Source organism: Typopeltis vanoorti, chromosome 10, assembly GCF_054136105.1.
Source record: "Typopeltis vanoorti isolate ZY-2024b chromosome 10, IOZ_Tvanoo_1.0, whole genome shotgun sequence".
NCBI lineage: Eukaryota > Metazoa > Arthropoda > Arachnida > Uropygi > Thelyphonidae > Typopeltis > Typopeltis vanoorti.
Genome location: NC_143558.1, coordinates 76,087,080 through 76,113,630, shown reverse-complemented (window position 1 = coordinate 76,113,630; position 26,551 = coordinate 76,087,080). Strand labels below are relative to the sequence as shown.

The 26,551-nt window shown below is 35.4% G+C and overlaps 1 protein-coding gene across 5 annotated transcripts in view; it reads right to left on the bottom strand.

Annotated features, from left to right (window-relative positions):
- Bili (FERM domain-containing protein 8 Bili) overlaps window positions 1–26,551 on the bottom strand; it is a 360,304-nt gene that overhangs the window by 4,434 nt on the left and 329,319 nt on the right. For 4 of the 5 annotated variants that reach the window (XM_090398633.1, XM_090398635.1, XM_090398632.1 and 1 more), the window contains 2 exons: window positions 21,262–21,370; window positions 14,973–15,059 (listed from right to left, as the gene is read on the bottom strand). In XM_090398633.1, the coding sequence (XP_090254759.1) occupies window positions 14,973–15,059; window positions 21,262–21,370 (196 nt within the window). The remainder of the gene's footprint in view (window positions 1–14,972; window positions 15,060–21,261; window positions 21,371–26,551) is intronic. The other variant, XR_016548904.1, reaches the window with a different exon arrangement.

Sequence of the window (26,551 nt, the reverse complement as noted above, 5' to 3'; positions counted from 1 at the left end):
CTTCTCCAAAGGACAAGCTTCCACATCTCAATCATCCAGGTGTCTACCAGATTCCTTGCTCTTGTGGGTTATCTTATTTTGAACAAACAGGAAGATCTTCTTTTATTTGGCTAGAAGAAAACAAGTTTTATATTGAATACCTTGAACCTGAACAGTCTGGACTTGCAGAGCATGTCATCAACACTAGACATAGAGTGCTGGAAGTTTTTTCACTTGGTTATACTATAAATTAAAGATACCAAGACATTATATACTTGGTTTAAGTATATAATTATATACTCAGCACGAGTTTCCACAGTCTGGACTTGCAGAGCATGTCATCAACACTAGACATAGAGTTCTGGAAGTTTTTTCACTTGGTAATACTATAAATTAAAGATATCAAGAAATTATATACTTGGTTTAAGTATATAATTATATATGTAATTAATTAATATATAATTACATATAAATAGAGTCATTCGAGGTGATACTAAAGTTGACGTAATGCAGAAGTCATATTTTTCATATACGAGGTGCCAAAAGGTGTCACACCTTGTTATTAAATTACTCTGGATTAGAGAAAGTTGTTGTAAGTTTTTTCCATTGGTTACACTATAAATTAAAGATACCAAAAATATATATACTTGGTTTAATCCTTTGTAAGTGTAAGCAAACAAAGTTTGCACCTGAAGTATTTTCAGGACTGGGGCAATGAGTATAAGGAAGCTTAGACTTCACATCACTTACCTTAGTATCCCATAATGCAAAGCACTTCTCCTTGGGGAGGGATTATGGGACGGGTCATTACCCAGACCAGAGTTGATACTAAGTTGATGCTTCAAACTTTGTTTGTTTACACTTGGATAAAGGATTAAACCAAGTATATAATTTCTTGGTATCTTTAATTTACAGTATAACCAATTGAAAAACTTCCAAACAACTTTCTCCAATCCAGAGTAATTTAATAATAAGGTGTGACACCTTTTGGCAACTCATATATGAAAATATGATTTTTGCATTACTTCAACCTTAGTATCAACTCTGGATCTGGTTCCCACTGAAGAGATCTCAATAAAGGTTGAAACTGGTCTGGGAGAAAGTTGAAAGTGACATAATGCATAGCATTATACATGTCCACAAGGAGATGTGCTTTACATTATGGGAAACTAAGGCAAGAGATGTGAAGTCATTAGCTTCTATATACGAGTTTCCCCAGTCCTGAATATACTTCAGGTGTAGATTTGTTTGTTTATACTTGGATAAAAGATTAAACCAAGTATATAATTTCTTGGTATCTTTAATTTAAGATATAGAGTTCATTGGAACAAGACAAGAGTCCTTCACAAAAGTCAGTTCCTCATGGAATGGTTTTATAAAGAAACATGTGAAACTTTACTCCACTGTCCTAACTTAAACAGATCCAATGGTCTAAGTCCATGCCCTTTGTGTGGGAGATAGTACTTTTTAAATCAGCTAATCTTTCTTAACTTTTTATTTATTTATTTTATTTTTTATATTTGTTTTTAATTTGTGTGTGTATGTATGAGGGTGGTCTGAAAAGTTCTCAGCCTAACAATGAAAAAACGAATTTATAATTTCAAAATAATTTTTATTTTTCAACATAATCTCCCTTAAGATTAATACATTTATTCCAGCAATGCTTCAATGCCATTATACAGTTCCTGTACTGATTCTCAGTAAGATCTGCAAAATACCCCCTCTACAACTGCAATCACCTCTTGATTCAAAGAAAAATGCTGACCATCTAGGAAGAGTTTTAGTTTTTGGGAAGATATAGAAGTCAGAGGGAGCCAAATCTGGGGAATAAGAGTGAATGTTCCAACAATTCATAAGGCAAGAGATGTGAAGTCATTAGCTTCTATATACGAGTTTATATGCAGATCCCTTAATTTTCCCATTGCCAAAACACCATAAGCAGGTGCATTGTCCTGATGAAAGATGATTTTTTTTCTTCTACAAACCGGGTCTTTTCTCATGAATTTTTTCGTCTAGTCAAAAGATTGGAATAATATTTGGCAATTATTGTTTTACCCTTTTCAAGAGTTAATAAACAAAATGCCTTTAACATCCAAAAACACCAATGCCATGACCTTTCCTGCTGATGGAACTGACTTTTTTTGGCACTGAACAACCAGCTTCTGTCCACTGTTTTGATTGCTGTTTGGATTCTGGTGTGTAATGGTAAATCCAAGTCTCATCCATAGTAATAAATCAAAGCACAAAATCAGTTTTATTATTGTTAAAACGCTCCACGCACTGTTCAGAGATTTTCATGTGAGTGCGTTTTTCATCTGCTGTGAGCAAGCACGGCACCATCTTGCGCAAAGCTTTTTCATTTGCAATTCTACATGCAAAATATATCCTACACATTCTTTTGAAATGCCTATAGTCTCAGCAATTTCATGCACTTTGACTCGCTGGTCATCCAATACCATATCATGCACTTGATCAAAGATTTCTGGTGTTGTTACACTTTTCGGACGTTCTTCACGTGGATCATGTTCAAGGCTGGTATACCCTTGTTTAAACTCGGCAGCCCATTTCTTAATTGTCGAAAACGAAGGAGAAGAGTGCCCACAAACTTTTATGAACTTCAAATGAATGTCTTTTGGCGTTAAACCTTCTTTTACAAAGAATTTTATAACTGCATGATACTCAATTTTATCCATTTCAAGGGATACAGACAACATTTTTGCTTCAGATAGCTGTATAAAACAAACTACTTGAATAGAATGACTTGCAATTTCACATGGATGCTTATGACAGATGCACCAACTTAGAAAAAAAAATCATGCCGATGGTGTTGCCATCTATGTTCATGGCCAAGAACTTTTCAGACCCTCCTCCCCCACATATATATATGCATATATTATTTTATTTAATTATTTATTTTTTAATAAGTTAGGAAATTTAATGACCTTTTTTAATTATCTTACATTAGCTACTTAGGTGGTGCCTTTTGGAATTGTCAGTTATTGTTCTATCAGCTTTGTACTGAAGATGCCTGTGACCATCTTGCGAAAATTATACTAATAAATAATATTTTACGTGAGTTAATTCTGGTATTATAATTATTTAAATAAAGGAATCCGTACTGGTGGCTGCTGATTAATTTGTGAGCCTCTAAGTGATGGAGGAGTTGGCTATTGATGACTTTCTTCATTATTTTGGAGAGGACAGAGGCAACTGCTCCATAAGTACCAGATATGTATAATAAATTATAGATATGATGCAAGATGGGTGTTAGCTCTGGAGCACAATGTTTGAGACCAATTGGTTTGATGCCATCAGGACCAGAAGACTTTTTTAATATTCAAATTATTTAGCATTTTTCTAAAAGGTGATTTCCCTTTATCTATGCAGGAGTTTGAGGTAAAGAGTGATGCCAGAAGGTCAGCTTTATCTTTGGGTGAAATAACAGTGGTGCCATCAGGATTAGACACAGGTGGAAGTGCAGGAGAGCAGAAGTTGCATCCAATGGCCTTTATGAAATCGGATTTGGATCTACTGATGACTGATTTTCATATGTTGCATGCTTTAGTATATGCAGAGTATGAAGCTGGAGTTCTTGATGTGAGCCAGATGCATTATAAGTATGGCTTCAAAAAAAAGCTTCAGTAAGCTGAATTTTTTTTTATTTTCTTTGACTGCCTTGACACATTTTTGGTTGAACAAGAGCTCAACCTAAGTGGTCTGAGTTTCTGAGAGGAGAGGTCTCTAACAGTGTATCTAGATGGTCAAAAAGAGATTCAGAGTATTTGGAAAGTGAAGAGGGTTATCAGAGATTTGAGTGGATAGATGTACAATTTGTATTCGATCATTACATATAGCAAAGACTTCTTCTCGGTCTGCTTGTTCAATGGTGTTGGAGTAGGGTAGCCAGTTGGAATTGTGGAAGCTGAGGTTCTAGGAAGATGACCTCACTATTTGGATAGCTGGATTACAAGTCATAAGTTTCATGAAAAGGCATGTGAAGAGATCTGAGTGGTTATTAGTGTGAGGACTGGTAAATGCAACAAATGAAAGTTACTAAATGGGACAAGGAAACCTTGAGCCAGAGATGGTCAAAAGCAGGGGAATCTAAATTAGCCATTCTCTTGCAGGCTATGTCACATTTCGCAAATGCACAGGTGCTACCCTTGTGGTTACAAGAATCAAGAAGTGTGTAGTTTGGGCAGTGGAGGCAGCCAGTAATAGATGTAGCTGAAATCTTTGTTTCTGCAAGATTGCAAGTGATAGTGCATGTCATTTATGTTTGTGTTAATACCATGGATGTTATAGTAAAGTGCATGTGAAAGTGAGTTTTTCACAAAGAGATTCTAGTATGGTTTCTATGTTGTGGCTGGTTGTGATGTGACTTTTTTGATGAGATTAGTTTATGAGGTGGGCTATCTAACCTTGAAATGAAATGCTCCGATAAAGGTTCTTCATGTCCTAGACAGGATTCAAATCCAGGTCTTTCTAACCAAAGGACATCACTGAAATTGACTGCACTGAATTGGCTGTATTTACAATTCTTTATTCCTTCAATTAATGCAATTTGCAGAAGATATTTATTTTTAATAAATATCTTCTGAGCCATTTTAAAAGCCTGTGTTGATGTTAAATTGCATTACTTTCTTTCCAGTTTCTGCTAATTATGTTTCAAACTACAAATTTATATATAGAATAATATTTTAGAAGAACATTTGTTTTTCAGCATCACCTTCAAATGCAACAGTTGATTTTTTAAAAAAATTTTTCTTCTGTATAATGCCAATTTCAATAATAATAGAGCACAGAGACAAGTGGAATAAAAACAACCTTGCATAATGTAAAACAACTTCTCTCCCACAGATACTATACTTTATATTATATACAAGCAAACCAAAATTTTATTGTAGTACCAAACAGTATCAAAACTAAATACGTTGTTCTAACGCTCTCTTTCAAATTTTTAGTTGCAGAAACTAAATGATTTATCATCTCTTCTTCTTCTCTTCCGTCTAAGATGGGTTGAGTCTTCTCTTGAGCAGGATCTTCCAGTCTTCTCTATTCCTTGCTGTTCGAAAAAGTATATGCTATGCATCCCGAGATGTTCTTTATTAATTTCAGCCAGGTAATTCTTGGTCTTCCGGGTCTTCTTTTTTCAGTTGGAAAAGTATTGATTAGGACGTTAGGAAGTCTGTCTGCGTCCATGCATACAGTGTGTCCAAACCATCTCAGTTGTTGTCGTTTTCTAATTTTTTCTATTATTGTCTTTTTATACAATAGTTCTTGTCTGACTGTGAAGTTTGTTTTCTTTTCTATCCAACTTTTTCTATTTATTTTTCTTAAGCATTTCAATTTCAAATGCCAGCAGTTTTTTCTCCTCTCGTTTTTTAACTGTCCACGCTTCTGCTCCATAGATGACTGTTGGTATAATTATTGCTTCAATATAATTTGATTTTGGCTTGCTTAGATATCTTGTTTATTTTCCAGATTTTTTGTAATTTTCCCATGGTGGTCCATCCTATCGCTATTCTGTGTTTGATTGTTTTGAGTTCATCTATTGTTTCTGTTAGTTTTGATCCAAGGTATATGAAGTTGTCCACTTGTTCTATTTGTTCTCCGTTTAGGGTGGCTGAGATGGTAGTTCCGTTCCTCCCTATTTTCATCACTTTTGTCTTTTGTATATTTATTGTCATGTCATATGTTTTACAGGTTTCGTTTAGCTTGTTGATCAACTTTTGTAGTTCATTTGGGGTTCTTGCAAGAAGGACGAGATCATCTGCATATTTGATATTATTTATGTTTAAACCATTGACATTGATTCCAGGCTCATTGTCTATTGCTTTCTTTACAACTTCTTCTAGATATATGTTGAATAGGCATGGGGATAATGGGCATCCTTGCATTACTTTTTGGATCTCTATGGGTTCTGTTGTGTGTCCTTTTTAATTATTGCATTTGTCTTAGAGTAATATTTTATCAGAAACTGTATTATATATTTGTCTATTGCTTTTTCTAGTAGAATTTTAAGAAGGATTTCTTTGTTGATGTTATCGAAAACTTGTTTCAAGTCCACAAAAATAACAATATAGTTCTTTATGGTCTTCCCAGCTGAGTTCTGCTAGTTGGTGCAATGTGAAAATTTGGTCTATTGTTGAATAGTTTCCTCGGAAACTAGCTTGTTCTATGCCTATCATTTCTTCGTAGGTGTTTTTTAATCTATTTTGTATAATTCTTATGAATATTTTATAGGTGTGAGGGAGTAAATTGATTGGTCTGTAATTTCTGCAATCTCTTTTGTCTCCTTTGTTGTATATTGGGATGATCTGTCCAGTTCTCCAGTCATCTGGGATCTCTCCTGTACAAGAAGAAGTTAGATACACAATAAAACAGATGAAAAACAATAAAGCACCAGTTGTTCTTCTCTGTCGTTAAGCTCTCCATATCCAAATTTCCCCATCACATCTTTTTGGTCTGCTGTGAACTGTCCTATTTTAGCATTAAAATCTCCCATCACTATCATGAGTTCTCTATTTTTGGGATTATCTATTTCCTGTTGTAGTTCTTCATAGAAATTTTCTATTTTTTCCTCTGAATGGTTACTGTCTGGTGCATAATTGTTTGACCTTTTTCTTTTGCTTGAAGTTTGGCTGTGATTATTCTAGGAGACACTGGGTTTATTTCAATTACTGAGTGTGTAAGTTTCTTTTCAATTAATAATGCAACTTCTTCCCTGTGTATGTTATCTTTTCTTCCTGAGAAGTACAGTCTTCCTTCTGGTAAATCCATGAATCCATCTCTGCACCAATGTGTCTCTGATAAACCTAAAATACTCTATTTCAGTCTTTTTAAATTTTTCTGGACTAATTGCAATTTTCCAGGTCGGTATAGTGATTTTATGTTGAGGGTAGCTACATGTTTCACATCCTTGGCTGACCACATTGCTGATTTCTCACGTACTCTATGTGGTCTTTGAGTAGGTGCGTTGGTTGTCCTGTACACAGTAGCACTATCTCGGTTTGTAGACTTTCTCCTGCTCATGAAAGTTACTGGCATAATAATGTAGCCAGCTTGCCATGCCTCTTCTACATCCTTTGGTCCACAGCTCTTTATTCTTTATTCAGAGCAACCCATTTGGGCTTCCCCAATCTGCCACCTGGGGGAAGTGCCTGGTAGGAGTGTGGTCTCCCCCAAATGATTTATGTAAAGCCAAATTTCAAAAGCACATAAAGATTTACAGAACTTGAAATCAGAACTGCATTTGAGATTTTCTATATCATTAAGACAGTTCACAAATAATAATTTTGCAAATAAAATTATTTCAAAAACTTTTCTGAAAGTTGCTTTATAATCCCAAACAATGCACCAATTTTGCAAAAAGCATGAACATTCCTGCTGTACATATGCTCACTATGCATGTGACAATTAGCCAACACAAATAAGTGTGTGTGTTGACTAATTGTCTACTGCCTTATATAAGCATCTTATATTTAGAAAACTATCCTAAAATATTGACTATGGATAAAAGGAAGAGTGAAATAGTGTACTGATAATAAAGAGAAGTAAAAAGTTATCACTTTAAAGCACAAACTTGAATTAAGAGATATGAGTGTAATGATAACATGTGATGATTTTGGACTGACTGAGGCAAAAGTACAAACTCTTGTCTCATTTAGTAACTGTTTAGGAATTATTAAACTTGCATTCAGAAGAATTGAGTGATAATGATCTCATTAATATCAATGAACAACATGAATACGAAGAACAAGATGGCTGGCAATGCAGAAGAAAATATACCAGTAAAAGACAAGTTTAAAACAACTTATGGATACTGAATTAATCTTGATTGTAGTCTACATTTCTTCTGGAATGTGGACTAAGATATGGGCTGTTATTGCTAGATGTACATACAAGAAAAGTAACAAAAGTCAGTGCAAAGTATCTTGTTCAAATATTTCTTATAATTTTCTTTTAAATATATTTTATATTTTATTATCCTTCACAGTAATACTGGCAATAAAAAAGATAAAAACAAATGTATTTAAAAAAAATTAGTAAAGATTTTGAAAGCACATGATGAGTTTCAATTTTTTTTCCATTGCTATTTCTATTTGGATAACATGTTTTCACGAGATACATTAACCATATTTAAACAGAGAAAGTTTTATGGCTAAAAAATTCATGCAACAACAGGAATTTATTAGTCATTACATTAAGTAAAAATACACCAATTAGTTTCACCACCTAAAATGGAACTGGTAGCTTCTTCAGGTTTAAAAGTATAAACACATGCATTGCAAAACTTATTAAATGATGAAAAACCATTACAATACAAATAGGTTCATGCTAGACAAGAAACATAAAAACACATTGTATACATTAGCTGTCAGAAGTTAGTAATAGAAAGTGAGTGTTGGCAAGGTTGAAATCTCTAATGTTAAAAGATTTAACAAGAGATTTCCATATACCACTTAATATCAGTCCTTGGTTTTTATTAAGTGATCTGTGCATATGGATGACCGTAACTGATTCCTTCAGAAGTCTGGAATAAAAATTATTTTCTATATAAAAAAATTGAAGTTCCAATCAAATGCATGGCTGGTATTAAAGTACGGTTGGCCAAACTAAATCTGTCTTTTCTCTTATGATCAACATCTGCAACATGTTCTTTCTTCCTAATCTTAAATCCATGGCTTGTCTGACCTATGTAGGCTAACCCATGCGAGTACGGAATTCTTTATCCTCCTGGGTATCTGTTGAAAGGTGTGCTATCTTTAGGAGAACTCAGGAGGCTATGAACAGTTTGAATTGGTTTAAAAGTAGCTCTGATGTTGTGATCTTTGAAAAGAGATGCTATTTTAACTGACAGACTTCCAATATATGGTTATGATGGAGTCTCACTGAATGAAAAATAATATCTGGTTCTAGAGGGTACTTTAAAAAAATAATGAATAAATAAAAGAATTATTAAAAGTTTAAACCCCCTTCATGACTTAATGGTCACCCTGTATGTATTAAGAAAGGTTCACATATGCTGATTAAGTGATTTCTGGTCTGTGTCATGTAGAGTATGAAGATATATGGAGAGAATGCCATTTGTAGAACCTTGTAATTAAGGAGTGGCAGTGGAGGGAGGAGAAATACGATTGAAATGTGTTAGTTGGTTAGGGAGTTGTTGCAATTAAGAAGAGATATTTCAGAGAATAAAATGGAGGGAAGCAAGGGTAGAATAAGAATTATCCTGGAAACTGTATAATGAGTGTGAGCTAGAAGTAGATCCCATGGAGGGTAGTTGATGTGAATGAATTGCCTAAGAGTGTAGCAAGTACTGAATTGTTGTATGTGTTTAAGGCACAATTCAATGTCTTTTTGTAACAGTGAGGATCTCCTGATGAGACGTGACTCCATAGAGGTCTACTATTAATAATAAATTAATCAGTTATTCATTTAAATGCCAATATTATCAGATTTTATATTTTGGTGTTCACGGGCATTACTAACTTAATCACTCGATCTAGTTTTTGGTCTTCCTCTGGTATTCCCCCCCACCGCCATCTTTTTTTTTTTTTTTTTTGTATTATTATTATTATTATTATATCTTATAAATCCAGAAAACCCCATGCTCTAGACCAAACATGAAACGTTTTCAAGCTGCATAAGGTTTTCAAATAAGCAAGCCAATGGTCTCACACCAGGTGATGAAATTCATCTTCCACCAAGAGACAATCAACAACATCTATGTCCATAGTGGGATTTGAACTCGTATTGGTTGGTGAACAGATACACTAGCCACTTGACTAATGAGGCTGGCAAGATGTAAAATGTCTACTGCTGCAGAATGCAGTGTTTCACTAACATGGCTTTGTTTGTTCAAACATTCTTCTGTGTAAGTTATCTGAAACTGTGAGTAACGTGGTCCACAATTTAGAATGGAAAAATAGTTCACGGTAATTTTTCAATATCTTACAGGAATCATAAAATAATTAAAAGATAAGAGCCATGTGGCTAGAATGTGATTAAGCAGGAACTTGGATTTAGATTTCATGGATTCTAGTACAACCAGATTGGTGAATTGTAGAGAACAGCTTTTCACTAATATGGAAATATTAGTGCAGTTCTAATATGTTAGAACTGCACATTAGAAAAGGATACTCTCATTTCTACACAAGTAAATCCCATTCAAAAATGTACCATTCAGAAAACAGTATAATGAAAAATATTTCAGCATTTATAAACAAACATGTAAGTAATTTTCCAATTAAATTAAACTTGTCAAGAAATCATATTCTTGTTTAATCCTTTATCCAAATGTAAGCAAACAAATTTTGCACATGAAGTATCTGCATGACTAGATTGCTTGCATATAGAGGCTGGTGACTTTGTATCAACTGCCTTAGTATTCCATAATGTAAAGCACACTTCCTTTCAGACATGCTTGTTTTTTGGATAAGGGATGAAACAAGAATATAATTTCTTTGCAAGTTTAATTTGAAACCAAGTGAAAAACTTTCTACAATATTCCAATGTCTATTGTTTAGATTATATTTGGTCATTCAAACATATAATTAAATTGTAATATATATTGATCTTTAATTGACCATGATTTATAAACATCTAATACCAAGTTTCCCCGACGGGGCTGTCCGGCTTCTTCAGTGCTTATAACGGCAAGAGAAAAAACTCAAACTGGCTAGTATAGAGAAAATGGAGTAACACTATCGTATAAATTAAACATTAAAACAGAATGCATACCATCACAAGCATGGAGCATGTTGTGTTAGTCACTGTTATGAGAGCACATTCTGTAGTTTTGAGAGAAATTAAATTCTGGTAGACTGCGTGATCTTATTAAGGTTTTCGATATGTCAGCTATTATCATTCCTTGGTTTCTGTTAAGATTTTCTTCAGAACAGAGGACTACAACAGCTTCTTTGAAATTTCTATAATGGAAATCTTCTTCTTCTAGGTAAGGCATAGAGTTGCTATCCCAATCAATGGTATGGTTAGTAATTGTGAAATAATGGGCTAGACCTGAGTTGTCTGTTCTGTTGTTATTAACATCTCCTATATGTTATTTTTTTTCGGATTTTGAGGCTTCTCGACATCTGTCCTATATAGTTTAGACCACATACACATGGGATGTTGTACACTCCAGCGTGTTTGAAAAAAGGATTAACGTCTTTTGGCGATCTTAAAACGTGACAGACAGTCTTGACCAGTTTGAATGCAACTCTGATGTTGAAAGGTTTAAAACGTTTTGCGATCTTCTCAGACACTGTACCTGCTAGTAACTAAGGATGTTACTGCAAATAACTAAGGAAGAACTGTATTGAGTGATGGTAGGTTGTTGTTGGGGATTTCTATGAAGAATCTTGTTGATTAGATTCTTTGGATAGCCATTTTTTATTAATGTCTCTGATATATATGAGTAATTTCATCATAGAGTTCTTTTTTCTTCTGAGATGATGTTCATAGCTCTATTTTTGAGCATATGTATTATGCCGAGCTTCTGGGAAATATGGTGAGTTGACTTGAAATGAAGGTAACGTCCAGTGTGTGTGTTGGTTTGCAGTAGACTGTTAGTTTGATATGTCCATCTGCTAGTTTCTTGATTAGGGTATCCAAAAATGATAGTTGATTATCTTTTTCCAGTTCCAAAGTGAATTGTATTTTTTGATGAAAATAATTAATTTTGGTTAAAAAGTCCAAAAGAGTTGTTTTTGTGTCCCTCCAAATTATGAAGACATTGTCTACATACCTCCACCACACTAAATGTATCGCATATTAGAGTCGGACCCAACATGGAAAAACCACAAGGAAACTAACAACTTATTACGGAACATGACTAGTTGGTCCACAGATTTGCAACGGAATCTGAAGTCTCTACACCCATTGACAGCATGATTGTATGCAGCCCCGAAAGTCCACAAAAGTGGAGTTCCACTACGCCCGATCGTTGACGGAAGAAATGCTCCCACATATTTATCGTCCAAACACCTCTCCAGCCTCTTAAAGGACATATCAGAAAATCGGACACTTACATTAAGAATTCAAAGCACTTTATTGAAAAACACCTCCATCTCAAAAACAGACATTCTCGCTAGCTTGGATAAGGTATCTTTATTTACCCACATCCCAGTAGAAGAAGTTATCAGTATCCAATACAATCTCTTCCCTGAAGATACGGCTCACCTTTTTCTTCACTGCCTTAAATCTAATTATTTCAAATGGAATGAAATGATATATGAGCAACTAAATGGCTTAACTATGGGCAGTCCCCTTTTGCCGCTCTGTGCAGATCTGTTCATGGAAAAGCTAGAAACAGACATCCTCTCAAAATTAGACCCAAAACCTTTAGTGTGGTGAAGGTATGTAGACTATGTCTTCATAATTTGGAGGGACACAAAAACAGCTCTTTTGGACTTTTTAATCAAAATTAATTCTTTTCATCAAAAAATACAATTCACTTTGGAACTGGAAAAAGATAATCAACTACCATTTTTGGATCCCTAATCAAGAAATTAGCAGATGGATATATCAAATTAACAATCTACTGCAAACCAACACACACTGGATGCTACCTTCATTTCAAGTCAACTCACCATATTTCCTAGAAGCTCAGCATAATACATATGCTCTAAAATAGAGCCTACGAACATCACCTCAGAAAAAAAAGAACTTTATGATGAAATTACAGTCATACCTCGACTTACACGGTTTTTTATATGTACGTATTCCTGTCCTGCTTCATGCCTCACCACTAGTCGTATCTTTCCGGCGCCAGCCGCATTCGCCAGTGTCGCACATGCTGTGAACAAGCACTGACGTGTTTCGTGCAGTCTCCATTCATACATGATTTTTATAGTCTAAAAACCTTGCAATTGTTTAATGTTATTATTATTATTTGACACCTCCAAGTAGCCCTAAGACACATCGAGAGAGGGCACCTACTCTACAACTCTCCGTCTCCACCACTCAATCTCATCCACAAACCACCTCATCTACACCAATGCCATATACCATATACTGTCCACCATCACCACTATTATTTTCACAGACAATCACAAACATCCATACCCACCGCGGGATTCGAACCTGCAGCCTTTTGGCTGGAGAGTGGATATGCTAACCAATCGGCTATCCAGGCCATGTTCTTGATAAAAATTTTATCACATAAAAAATAATAATGTCATCCAAAAGAAGCAAGTCCGATTCTTCTACAGCTAGCAAGAAAAACATTGACTTTGGAAACAAAACTCAACATTATTAAGGATTTTGAAGGCGGAATGAAAATATGTGAGCTAGCAAAGAAGTTCGATCTACAGGAATCCACAGTAAGAACAATCATAAAAGAAAGGTTTACAGATTTTGGAGGACATAGATTCTAACGAGGAAAGAATTGTAGCCACAAGGCAAGGAATAAAAAAATCATTAGCTTGCTATGAAGAAATTTTGCATGACAAGAAAAAGACATTATGCCGTCAGACGAATCTATTAGATTTTATGAAACCATCGACAACGAAATAACTTTTTTTTTTATGTATGAAAAACTACAATTATGATTATATTTCTTAAAAAATATAAGTTTTTTTGTAAACCTTCGGTCCAAATTAACTAATATTTTGTATGTTTGTATATATAAATTACATGCAAAATTATACTTCGAGTTACGCGAATTCAACTTATGCGCTTTTTGTAGGTCCCACCAACCGTGTAACTTTGGGGTATGACTGTACTTCTCATATATCAGAGACATTAATAAAAAATGGCTATCCAAAGAGTCTAATCAACAAGATTCTTTATAGAAACTCCTAACAACAACAACCTACGATCACTCAATACAGTTCATCCTTAGTTATTCGTTATGCATGTACAGTGTACGAGAAGATTGCAAAACTTTTTAAACCTTTCAACATCAGAGTTACGCTCAAACTGTTCAAGACTGTCTGTCACGTTTTAAGATAGCCAAAAGACATTAATCCTTTTTTCAAACATGTGGGAGTGTACAACATTCCATGTGCTTGTGGTCTAAACTATATAGGACAGACATCGAGAAGCCTCGAAATTGAAAAAAATAACGTATAGGAGATGTTAATAATAACAGAACAGACAACTCAGGTCTAGCCCATCATTTCACAATTACTAACCATACCATTGATTGGGATAGCAACTCTATGCCTTACCTAGAAGAAGAATTCCGTTGTAGAAATTTCAAAGACGCCGTTGTAGCCCTCCGTTCTGAAGAAAATCTTAACAGAAACCAAGGAATGATAATAGTTGACATATCGAAAACCTTAATAAGATCATGCTGTCTACCAGAATTTAATTTCTCTCAAAACTACAGAACGTGCTCTCATAACAGTGACTAACACAACACGCTCCATGCTTGTAATGTTATGCATTCTGTTTTAATGTTTAATTTATACGATAGTGTTACTCCATTTTCTCTATACTAGCCAGTTTGAGTTTTTTCTCTTACCGTTATAAGCCCTGAAGAAGTCAGACAGCCCCATCGGCGAAACTTGTTGGTATTAGATGTTTATAAATCATGGTCAATTAAAGATCAATATATATTACAATTTAATTATTCCAATATCTAGCAATTTTGTATCTGATTTATTAGATTTTAGCTATTACCTTTAGTTATTATCTAGTTATTGAATATTGCTAATAATTTTTTTTTTTCAGAATGGTGATCAAACATGCATCTGAATAATATTTTTAGGTTTCTGTTCCTGTCACTCTATACTTGGTCCAGTAAAGAGTGACAGGAACCTTGATTTAGATTTCATGGATTCTAGTACAAACTGACACTGAATCAATGGTAATTCTTGAGAACTGCATATAAGAAAAAGATACTCTCCCTCCTGCACAAGTATACCCTACTCAGAGAAAGCACACTTCAGAAAACAGTGTGATGGTGAGAATTTCAGGATTTATAAACAAACATATGAACAATATTCCAATATCTACCAATTTTGTATCTGATTTATTATTACCTGATTCACTGAATGTTGCTAATGGCAATTTTTTCAGATTGGTGATTAAACATGTATCTGAACAATATTTTTCATATGTTACTGGACCTGCCAGAGAAAGAGAGAGAGAAAATGAAACTTTAATATACAATCAACATACAAAATCGCATATATAAATTTTAGAAACAACAAACAATTTAGATAAGCATGCAATGATTTTTATTTACATTTGTATTGTTACACAAATTTTATTAAAATCTTTAAAGAGTCATTCTTCAATGAATTTACTATGTAAATTCCATGAAGAAAAACTTACAGTATATGATTTTACAGTCAACTTGCACTAGAATAAACTATTTGGGATCAGTGATCACAGGCGATTCTTTCTTAATCTTTCTCTCTTTTACCTTTATGGTGTCAAAGGTTTCTATTCCTTATAACCGCAACTGTTATATGAGGTTAAGGTGGTTGGGCCTATGCCTCCCAGTGTATCATATGTCTGTAGAAGTGATATGTTCTCAAGGCCGGTTTGCCTGCTTGTGGGAGGAAAAGCCCCAGATAAACTGGGGAGAAAAACCCTGCAGTCCAAGCCTGAGACTGGCAAACTTAGCTATGTCTGAGAAAGATCCTAAGCTTCTCATGTCAGTGACGGGAATCGAACCCAGGACACTCCTTTCCCAGGCATATGGCTATGCGAAGCGCATAGCCACTCAGCTAACTGAGTGCTATGAAGATTGAAAGTTTTTTTGTAATGATGTTATTACCTCGTGAGGCTTTTAGTCTATCACACATAATTTCAGGTTTCTGCCACTAGATGACTTTAGTAAAGCAACTGCTTCAGCTAATCATTTTCCATCTGTTAGAAAACAGGAAGGATGCCTATTTTATTCCTAATAAGACGCACTGGCCAGCCAAGATCACATGAACTAACTGGACCAATCCAGCAGCAGTTGATAAACCAATTAGAATATGTAGAGCATCAGGAAAGGAAAGAAAAACAACCATGTAAATAGTGACTTGGAACCAGCAGTGTTTTTAAAAGAAAATTTTAGCTGTGCAGCAATAATTCAGTATGCATGGGTGCATCTCATTTACTGTGTGGCAGCATACTTGTGCAGCTTAGAGGAAAACTATAGCCAGAACTTTGTGGCAGTTTATTCTAATGAGCGAGTTATTATAATTGGTTTTGCAGTAGTGAGAACTGACTGTAATTTTTATCTCAGTTAATCCTATGCATGACCTTGAAGAGGATCAGCCAAATTTAAAAACAGGAAAGGTGGGTATTGTTGATATGGTTTGCAAGTTCCTCAAGATAAACTCGTGTTGGTCTACTGCTTTTTTCAAACTTTCAAAGATAACTGTGGGTTACACATACTACAGAAATATATAAATGCAGTAAAATAATTTACTAATAAATTTAAACACCAAAATATTTCAATACCTAAACCCATCCTCCATGAAACAATGACTACAAGTTTTTGTTTGCTTGCTTTTTTAAAACAAAGCGAGAATGTATAACGATAGGCTAATGGCACAAGTACAAGTTTCAACTATTAATGTATGAGTGCCTCATTTTTCCCTAGATATTAAAGTTAACAACTCTTGTCTGTAGTTCACTTTTAAGTCTCGGATGGAGTACTGATCCTATTTAAGAATATGAATTTTAAGAAATTCTTATTCTTAATTAAGAACAATAAATGAATGAAATAACAAATAATAATGAAATAATAAATGAAATATATAGCAAAGTAAGACTCAATGCAAAAATACTGAAGATGGGAAAGTTTCTTTTAATAATTGGAATATGATTTTTATTATGAAGGTGCAGAAACAAGTATGGAGAATGATCTGAAATCAAAAGAAATTTGTTAGTACATAAATATAGTCGCAAAAAGAGACCAACAGGAAACTATTTTACCAAATTACATGAAGACAGTGAAGAAATAAAAATGCCAGAAAAGCTATATCTAGAAAACACAGATGAAACTGAAATAAATAATAATTTAATAGAATCAGTCATCTCAAAATTGAAATCAGCTGGTATTAATGGAATTTATAATGAAATGGAAAGTATGGAGGTAAAGAAATGACTGATAAAATGAGAAATTTAATTAAACATATCTTTAAAAAATGTAGATTCCTAATGAATGGAGGATGAACATTACAATACCTATATTTAAAAATGTATATGGCTCACCACAACCCAAGTGATCACTTTCATCAATTGGAGGAAAGTGTGAAACTCCCCTCTCATAATTATATCCTCTGATGAAATGATCAGATCTAGAACTCACAATTTTTGTGTATCCTCCTTTATGTGATGCCTAAGATGGTTTATCTCTCAAGAACTCAAGAAATTTGTTTTCCTTATTCCCAAATGCTATCTCTTCATTCCAATCTATACTGCTATAATTAAAATCACCCATAATAATTACCCTTTCTTTGTTCACTAATTCAAGTTATTTATACATTTCATCATCACCACCCTCCACCTTGCCGGACCTATAGCAACATCCAACTAAATATGTCTTCCTGTCAACCTCCATGTTACACCACACTGCCTCATAACCACTGCCACTATTTCTCTCTTTCATGTCTACCTTATGTGGACATAAATTCCCCTGCTATCATCAGCAGCACTCCCCCTAAAAATTATAACTAAATTATGTCTAAAAATTGCACACCATTTCTCCTGCACAATCTTCTCATTCTCATTACAATCATGGCCTTACCTTCTTGATTCAGTTCTATCATAATGAGGCAGCAGACTCACAATTTTTAGTTTTTACTGTTCATTTTCACTTCTTTCAACAAATTTTTCATATTCACACTCATTGCATATTTTTCAGCTTTCAAATAATTTCTTCCTGCAAATTTGATGCAGATTTGATGATAACAGGCATACTTAATGAGAAAGTGACAAAAGCACTTTTTCCTTTCTGCAAACTAGCAACTTCGCTAACATCCTTGATCTTCACACCTGGGAAACGTGCTTTTGTCACTTTCTCATTAAGTATGCCTGTTATCATCAAATCTGCATACAATACTTTCTCTTTATTTCCAGTTTCTCACACATTTATACTTTTCCCATTCACTTTTTCTTTCATTCTCTCTCTCTCTCTCTCTCTCCTATTCTATGACATTTCTCCAGTCGAGCTCACATTTTAAAGTCCTGTGAATTAGTCTGCATAAGTGTGCTATTTCTCTCTACACCATCACCTCATCAGTCACATTATTACTTTCATCCCCTTCTTCACATTCTCCATTCATACACCATCATTCACTGCTTTTACTACATTTTTCTACAACACATTCACAATCCTACTTCACTTCATTAATATCAGTTACTTCATTCTCCAGCTTTCAGCACATTTCTAACACTCTCTCTGCTCCCACACCACACACTAATTAAAGAAATTTAATGACTGGAAGTAGAAGGATATCAAAATCGAAAACACTACTTATTATTTGAATGCTCAACTAGTTCCATCTTCTTAGAAAACTTCATCAGGTGCATAACAGGAAAAGAGAAATACAAAATATACATTATAAGAGAAACAACAGCTATAAGTTCACTTGTAAATGCATTTTGTATTTCTCTTTTCATGTTATGCACACGATGAAGTCTTCTATTAAGACAAAACTAATTGTACATTCAAGTAATAAATAGTTTTTTCTATAATGGTATCTTTTGGCTTCCAGTAACATTAATTTCTTTAATAATGTCATACAGATCAATAAATCAATTGAATGAAATATATATATATGTATATATAACAGACTGGAGAAGTATGCTATATATTAAACAGGATTATTATTATTATCCAGGCCTCCATGGAGTCAAAAGACTCATCGTGGGACGTCCTTCCTAAGAAACACAAAGTCTAACAAGACTCACCCGGGGGGGGGGAGGTTCCCCCCTAAGAAACACTAAGTCTATCATACCACTCCTTGAACTCATTGACCGTTCTCGCTCTCACCACTCCATCAGGCAATGCATTCCATGGTTCAACGACCCTCCATGCAAAGAAACCACTCCTCACCCTCTTGCTCACAGTTTCCTTTCGTAACTTCCAGGGATGGCCTCTTGTCATCACCCCTTCTCGCTGTTCAACCAAGCGAAAGAACTCCCCAGTGTCAACCCTGTAACCACCTTTCAACAGTTTAAAAGTCTCAATCATATCACCTCTCCTTCTTCTATCCACCAAACTCTGCAGTCCACATTCCCTCAGCCGATCCTCATAACTATCATTGTACAGTCCTGAAACCATCTTTGTTATCTGCCTTTGTACCCTTTCCACAGTTAATTTATCCTCTTCAAATCCTGGGGACCAAATCAGAGAACAATAGTCTAAGTGTGGTCTGATCAGAGTCTTATACAATGGAATGATAACCCTTTTATTTCTGCAGGTCCGTGTCCTTCTCATTATTGAAGCAATCCTCTGTGTTACCTTCACCACTTTTGCAATATGTCCCCTAAATTTCAGGTTTCTATCAACCATCAACCCCGGATCTCTTGTCTCCCCTACTTCCTCCAGTATAACTCCTCCCATAGAGTATGCAGTGTCCCATCGATGTTTCCCAAACCTCAAGACCTTACATTTTGTTGCATTAAATCAACACCCCTATTCATTGGCCCATCTATCTAGCTTATTCAAATCCTCTTGCAGGCTATCACATGTGCACTATTACTAATAATCCTTCTCAGCTTCGCATCATCTGCAAACAACTGAATATCCCCTCGCAATCTACTGACAATGTCACTGATATAAAGGTTAAACAATATAGGTCCTAGTACTGAGCCCTGTGGGACCCCCACTTGTAACCCTCTGCCTCCTTGAAACTGCCCCACCATATGCAACTCTGATACCTATCGGATAGCCAATCCTGAATCCAGTTGACCAATCTGACATCCAGATCCATGTGCTGCAACTTAAATATCAGCTTATCGTGTCGCACCCTGTCAAATGCCTTCACTAAGTCTAAGAAAATGGCAGTATATGCCTTTCCCTCATCTAATGCTCTTGTAACTTTATTATAAAAGGCTAGCATATTGCTAAAACAAGAGCATCACTTCAGAAATCCATGTTGACTCTCACAGATAACATTACCCTCATCTGCTCAATGTTGTATACAGTCCCTCACTACTTCCTTCAAGATCTTAACAACTACTGATGACACACAGACTGGCCTATAATTAGAAACTTCCAGTTGCTACTGCCCTTATGAAATGTCACTATCTTACCTTCCTTCCATTCCATGGGCACCTTTCCCACAGCAAGACTTTCATTGAAAAGCCAGGTCAAAGGCACTGTCAGTTCCCTAGCACATTCTCTCAAAACTCGTGGTGAAATATCATCCAGTCCCACAGCTTTACTGACAACCAGAGTACTCAGTATTTGAAACACACTCTCCTCCTGTACCTCTAAGCCTGTCCTATCCCTCTAGTATTAAAACTGACTCCTCCAGGATGAAATACTCCAATAAAGTGTTCATTGAATAACTCAATAAACAGATAAAAATTAAATACTTTACACTATGCTGATATTATTTTAGTAATAGCAAACAACAAAAGAGAAATAGAAGAAATGCTGAATGACTTAAGCACAGTAACAAAAAGTAAGATTATACATGACTATGAAAAAAAAAAAAAAGTAAAATAATGACAAATATCGAATGAAACAAGATAACAGAATGAATAATAACAGGCAATAACAAAATAGAGCAATTAAAAGAATATATATACCTTGCGAGAACTTTTGCATTTGGAAAATCACACAGCAATAAAATAAGGAATGAAGATGTAAGAAAAGAAACAAAAGTTTCTTTTCTTGCAAAGACAATCACTCAGTGGCATCCATAAGAAGGAAGACAAAGACCTTGGATGACCAGAGAGAAGATGGAAGAACAACCTAGCAGAGATGGCTGGAAAATCTTTGCATCTTCAACAGAGAAAGATGGAGACAAATGGGGGAGGCCTATAACTAAAAATGATTATAAAAAAGGCTTAGTGAAAGAAGAGTAGGATGAACACACACACACTTATTCATTTTTATTTTATTATTATTATTTTATTTATTAATTTATTTTTGGGCAGTTATTAGGCCAACATTAATCAAATTCATTTTTGGCAGTATTAGGCCAAATTAATCAAATTCAGAAAACTGCAGTATAACATTTATAACAATTCTGAAGGGAGAGCTCAATATGTACAGTATATCAAAACATTGGGAACAAGAGCTTTAATAAATCTATTTACTCCTTTACGCTATGTAAATCAAAAGAAATAGTAAAATGCTAGTTAGCATACCATCATTGTCTTTAACTCCTCGGATATGGTCCACTTCATTTTCTCCCCAAGATGGCCTCTGTCTTAATTCTTTAACAAATCTAGATATAAGACTATCCATAAGACACGCCTATAAAAATTAAGTGGTGTTACAGAGAGGACATAGAATAATAATATTATATTGAAATAATGAATAAAGAACCGTTTTGGAAGAGGTGTGTGTGTGGGGGGGGGATTTAGTAAATTAAAAAAAAATACACACACACACACACACACACATATATATATATAGAGAGAGAGAGAGAGAGAAAGAATTAAAATTTTTCCTCATAAGAAAATATGAGTCACCATCCACGCCTTGGTTCTCAAAAAAGTGTGCTAATGCAGTAAAAGAAAAAACTTCTGCTCACCACGAATGGCTCAAAACCAAAACTCCAGCTGCTCACTCTGAAGCTCACAACCATTGTAAAAGAATCATCACCAAGTCCAAGTCAGACTTTGAAAGGGCCAAATGCTGCAAACTTGCCTCCTGCCCAAATGGCAGTTGCTCCTTCTGGTCCACTGCCAAGGCCATTAGGTACAACTTCTGCCCACCCAGGTTTCCACCACTCACACATCTTGATGGTACTATAGTTACCTTACCTGTAAACAAGGCCAACTTACTGGCACTACTTTTCTCTTCAAATTCCTGCAATGATGACCTAGGCAAAGTTCCCGACATACTACCAACAACAACAACAGCACACTACCCTTCATGTTGCTCATATCTGACAAAAAAAAAGAAAAAAAAAAAAAAAAAAGAAATCCGAAGAATCCTCAATAACCTGAACACAAACAAGGTACCTGATCCTGATGATATCCCATCTACTGTGTTACAAAATTGTGCCCCAGAAGTAACACCTACCCTGTATCACCTCTCCAATCTATCCTATTCAATTGGCATCTACCCTACAACATGGAAGCAGGTCTACATCTAGCCCATCCTAAAAAAAAGGTGATAAAAGTTAACTGAAAAACTATTGTCCAATTGCTCTCAACTCCTGTTCTCTCTAAAAATATTGAGACAGTCATCAACAACCAGCTCCTGAACCACCTAGAGTCATACCAGTTAATCAGTGACCAGCAATATGGATTCCGCAACTCACAATCTACAGCTGATCTTCACTACTCAACTCTGGACTCAAGTGTTGCCCTTGATATTTCAAAGGCATTTGATCGGGTTTGACACAGGGGCCTACTTAACAAATTGCTATCCTATGGTCTGCCTTCATTACACTGCAACTGGATTGCCAACTTTCTCACTGGTCACTTGCTACGTGCTATAGTGGACAGTTTACTCTCTTCAGATTTCCCACCAATGCAGGAGTACCCCAGGGTTCTGTTCTTTCACCCACTCTCTTCCTCTTGTATATAAATGACCTGCTCACTCAAACTTCCAATTCTATTCATAGCTTTTGCCGATGACAGCACACTTCATTCCTCCTTTTCATTCAACAAACCTTGTAGTTTCAGGTATTAGAATCCTCAAGATCTACCATGACCAGTGTTCTGAACTCATATCTCCTAGCTATAGCCCAGTAGGGTAAGGACAACCTTGTAAACTTCAATACCACCAAAACTCAGTCCTGTCTCATCTCTCACAAAAAAAGAGTTCACATCCCTTCCACTTAACTTCAGTAATACTGAGATATCCAAAAACGATCAGATTTCTCTACTTGTACTGACCTGTACTTCTGATCTTTCCTGGCACAATCACATTTCAACTATAGCTTCTGCAGCTGCCAAAAAACTTGGACTTTTTTGCACAAGAGACTACTCCACACCTTCACGGCTGCTAACTCTATGCAAAGCCCAAATCTGTCCAGCTCCAAATCCTCCCTAAGATTGCTTGATTCTATCCAAAAGAGGGCAATATGGCTAATTAATAATCCCTCTCTCTCACACAGATGTTCAGTTTCTGTCATGTGCCTTTTCTACAGATACTTTCATGGACAGTGTTCTGCTGAATTGGCCACTATCATTCCTCCTCTCCCCTCCAAAATCATTAAAACAAGAGCCGTGCTAACCACAGTCCACCTTTGAAACTCACCGAACCAAGTTCACTGCCTCCTCCTTCATCTCATCTACTTCTGTCCTTCGGAACAGTCTCCCTCACACTGCTGTCCCAAAGATTACAATTGTTCAAGCAAAATGTGAACACATTCTCCGTTTTTATTCCTCTTGCCCACATATAGCACTAATGTGCTATAGGTTTTGTGGCCTTTTGTGTGTGGATCATTTATAAAAAAAATAATAATTTCGTATCAATAAATTCACTTATTAAATATCATGACTAATAGGATGATTAATTACATACTGAAATATATATGCTATACAATGTTGTACAAATAAGGAGAACAGACAAGGGTGGCTGGTTGAATGATAGATATCACAGTGCTGTGTACAAGGAAGCAGTATCTCAAATGCAATGTGTAGTGATAAGTGTGTGCCATAAGACTCTGTTCTGATTTTATGCTGATGACATAGTGCATGGTTTGAAGGAAGATATTAAATGTTGCACAATTAGGAAAAATAATCCGAAAAAATTCTGATATATATGGCACTCATCACCATCCTATTCTGATCCTCATGAAGTTCTGTTGAGTAGATAATTATGTGTCTCAGTTCAATGTCGCAATCTCTCAGGTTCTGCATTTTGGCCAGAGGAAATGGATTGTGACCTATTATTTCCCTAAGGAGAAAGTATAAATCAACTCAAGGAAGTGGAGGAGAAGGCATGGAATTTTGGAACAATAACAATAGTTGCAATGGTTAATTATAGGATTGCTAATACCATCTATGTGGTAGGTGTTTTTCATTGCCAGGTGATACACCTCACCACCCCACTTTTTAAAGGCATGAAGTGGTCTTTGCCATGCTTTGGCTTTAGAGTATTCTAGTTTCTGTTCCTGTGATTTTTTCTTCCTGCATAAGTGTGGGTGAAGGCATCTATGAATTTTTGTATGTTCATGTTTGCCACATTCAAATCTTTTAACCCAGGGAGACAGTGCCTAATCCACTTGAGGGGTACAGCTGTAAAAAGCAGCCAGGTAGCACATGGGACCAAACCAGTTTGCAACTCATCAGGCGGCTTTCTGATCAACTTGTACATAATCCTACTTCAGTTAATTTTGAATTGTGAAGTTCTGACAACATCTGTAGCATGTAATTAATTTATTTCAGTCTGTTTTTACATAAATTTGGGTATCCCTGATGATGTGTCTGACAACTTATGATACTTGTTGAGTTATATTGTTTATTTTATTGAACCTGCTATATGTTTAGAAACATGCAGTCTCAATACCAAAAATTAACTGAAGAAATGCTAAACTACAGAAACCTCTGTATTCAAATAATACTGTTGCTTACTTTGCCAGGTTGTGCCTGGAGGGGAGTCCAAATACAGTAGCTTGCAGAGGGCACTCTAAGGCCATGCTTGGATTGAAGTCTGGGTACTCCCAAGCAAGTGATGACACTTCCTTCAACCACCACTGCATGCCCTTTCCCTTTATTTTACTCATGACATAACCAACAGTACAAAAAATACCAGCATCATGGCAGTTAAAACAATTTCCCACAAAAATCCCAATAAATCTCTAAAAATATCAAAAAACACTACAAAATATTTGAAGGAAAAAAAATAAAATTTCAGAATTCCTCACAATAAAAAAACATTTGGACTATTTTCACTAATATCAGTCTTCAGTGCAATATCCATGTTGTGCACTATCACCTACAGATATTCCAAACTGATATGCTATATACTGAATCACAACTGGCATCCTGAAATTTCCTCATTACATAATATCTTCTTTTTGTAAGAAGAGCAGACCTGTGCTTTTGTCAGGTCTGATCTCAAATATCAAAGGTCATCAAGACCTGGAATCCCCTTTGTATGATCTACTTTAGTTCAAGATCTTCTCACCTCATTTTACTACCTTCATTTGTTGCCTCTATCATTCTTCAAACTCTGATGAATTCACTGACTTTTTTTTTTTTTTTTTGACTACCTAGCACTGAAATTCAATCACATACAATCTACCCTAATGATGAAATAATCTTCCTCAGTGATTTCAATGACCACAATTCAGACTGACTTTCCTTCTCCAACTTCATAGACTAAGCTGGTAAAGAAGCTGAACTGTTTGTTATCAGTAATGATTTAACACAAATTGTCCACCAACCTGCCAGAATTGCCAGACATGACCTTGTTCATGTCTCCTTTGTTACAAATCATCCTTCTCCAGGTGATTCATATCCTTGTCTTCTGTGGCACTACAACAGCACCAATTAGGATGACCTTCAGGACTTCTATGCCTTGTTTCCATGATCTGGTTATTGCTTCCACTTTCCTGATCCTAGCATCTCGTCTGATCTAATAACAGAAATTATTCTCATCATTGGGATTGTTGCTTGTATTCCTCACACTACTCAAAATCCTTTTGCTGTTATTCAAATCCAGATTCGCCAACAATTGTGCCAAAGCAATCCATGTTACAAATTCAACATATGACTAATAGCTCTAATCAAAAATTCCAGCCTCTTACTCAAGCTTACACCCAGCTAGCAACACTGCAAACAAATCAACAAATCCAAAGCAAATTTTGTAAAAGCCAAATGAATGCACTAAGCTTTTCCCCATACTAATAGCAGCTGAATCTTCTGGTCTCTCACCGATGCTATGTAATGCAACTTCTGTCCTTCCATATTTTCATCTCTTTTACATACTGAGGGTACAATAATAGCAGCATCTCCCAAAGACAAGACAAACCTCATGACCTAGGTTGTTAAATCAAACTCTCGTATAGATAACAAAGGGTAGATCTCCTCTCACACTTGACAAACTATCCATAGTAAGCCTCTTCCAAAATTTCACCAGAAGGACATCAGAAAACACAAACAAACAAACAAAAAAGCTAAGCAGCCTTGATATCAATAATTCATACTGAAGAATTTATGGAGGCACAACACATGAGTTAGAATAATTACATCACTTATCATTAATAAAGCAACACTTGATGTTTCAACCTGTGTATATTGAGGTTATCATCAGGAAAACATTGATCTGTACAGGATACAGGCTACATGGCACTACACCATACAAGAGTAAGATGAATCTAAATGTTTGTTAATCATTTACCAGAACCTGACCTCTGGCAGAAAAAAAAAGCAGAACTACATTAAGCAATTTCTAAAGTCCTCTTTGTATTAAGATTTTCTTCTGTTTGGGACTGTGCAGGATGCTATAGGGGCTCAAGATGGGTCCTCCAAA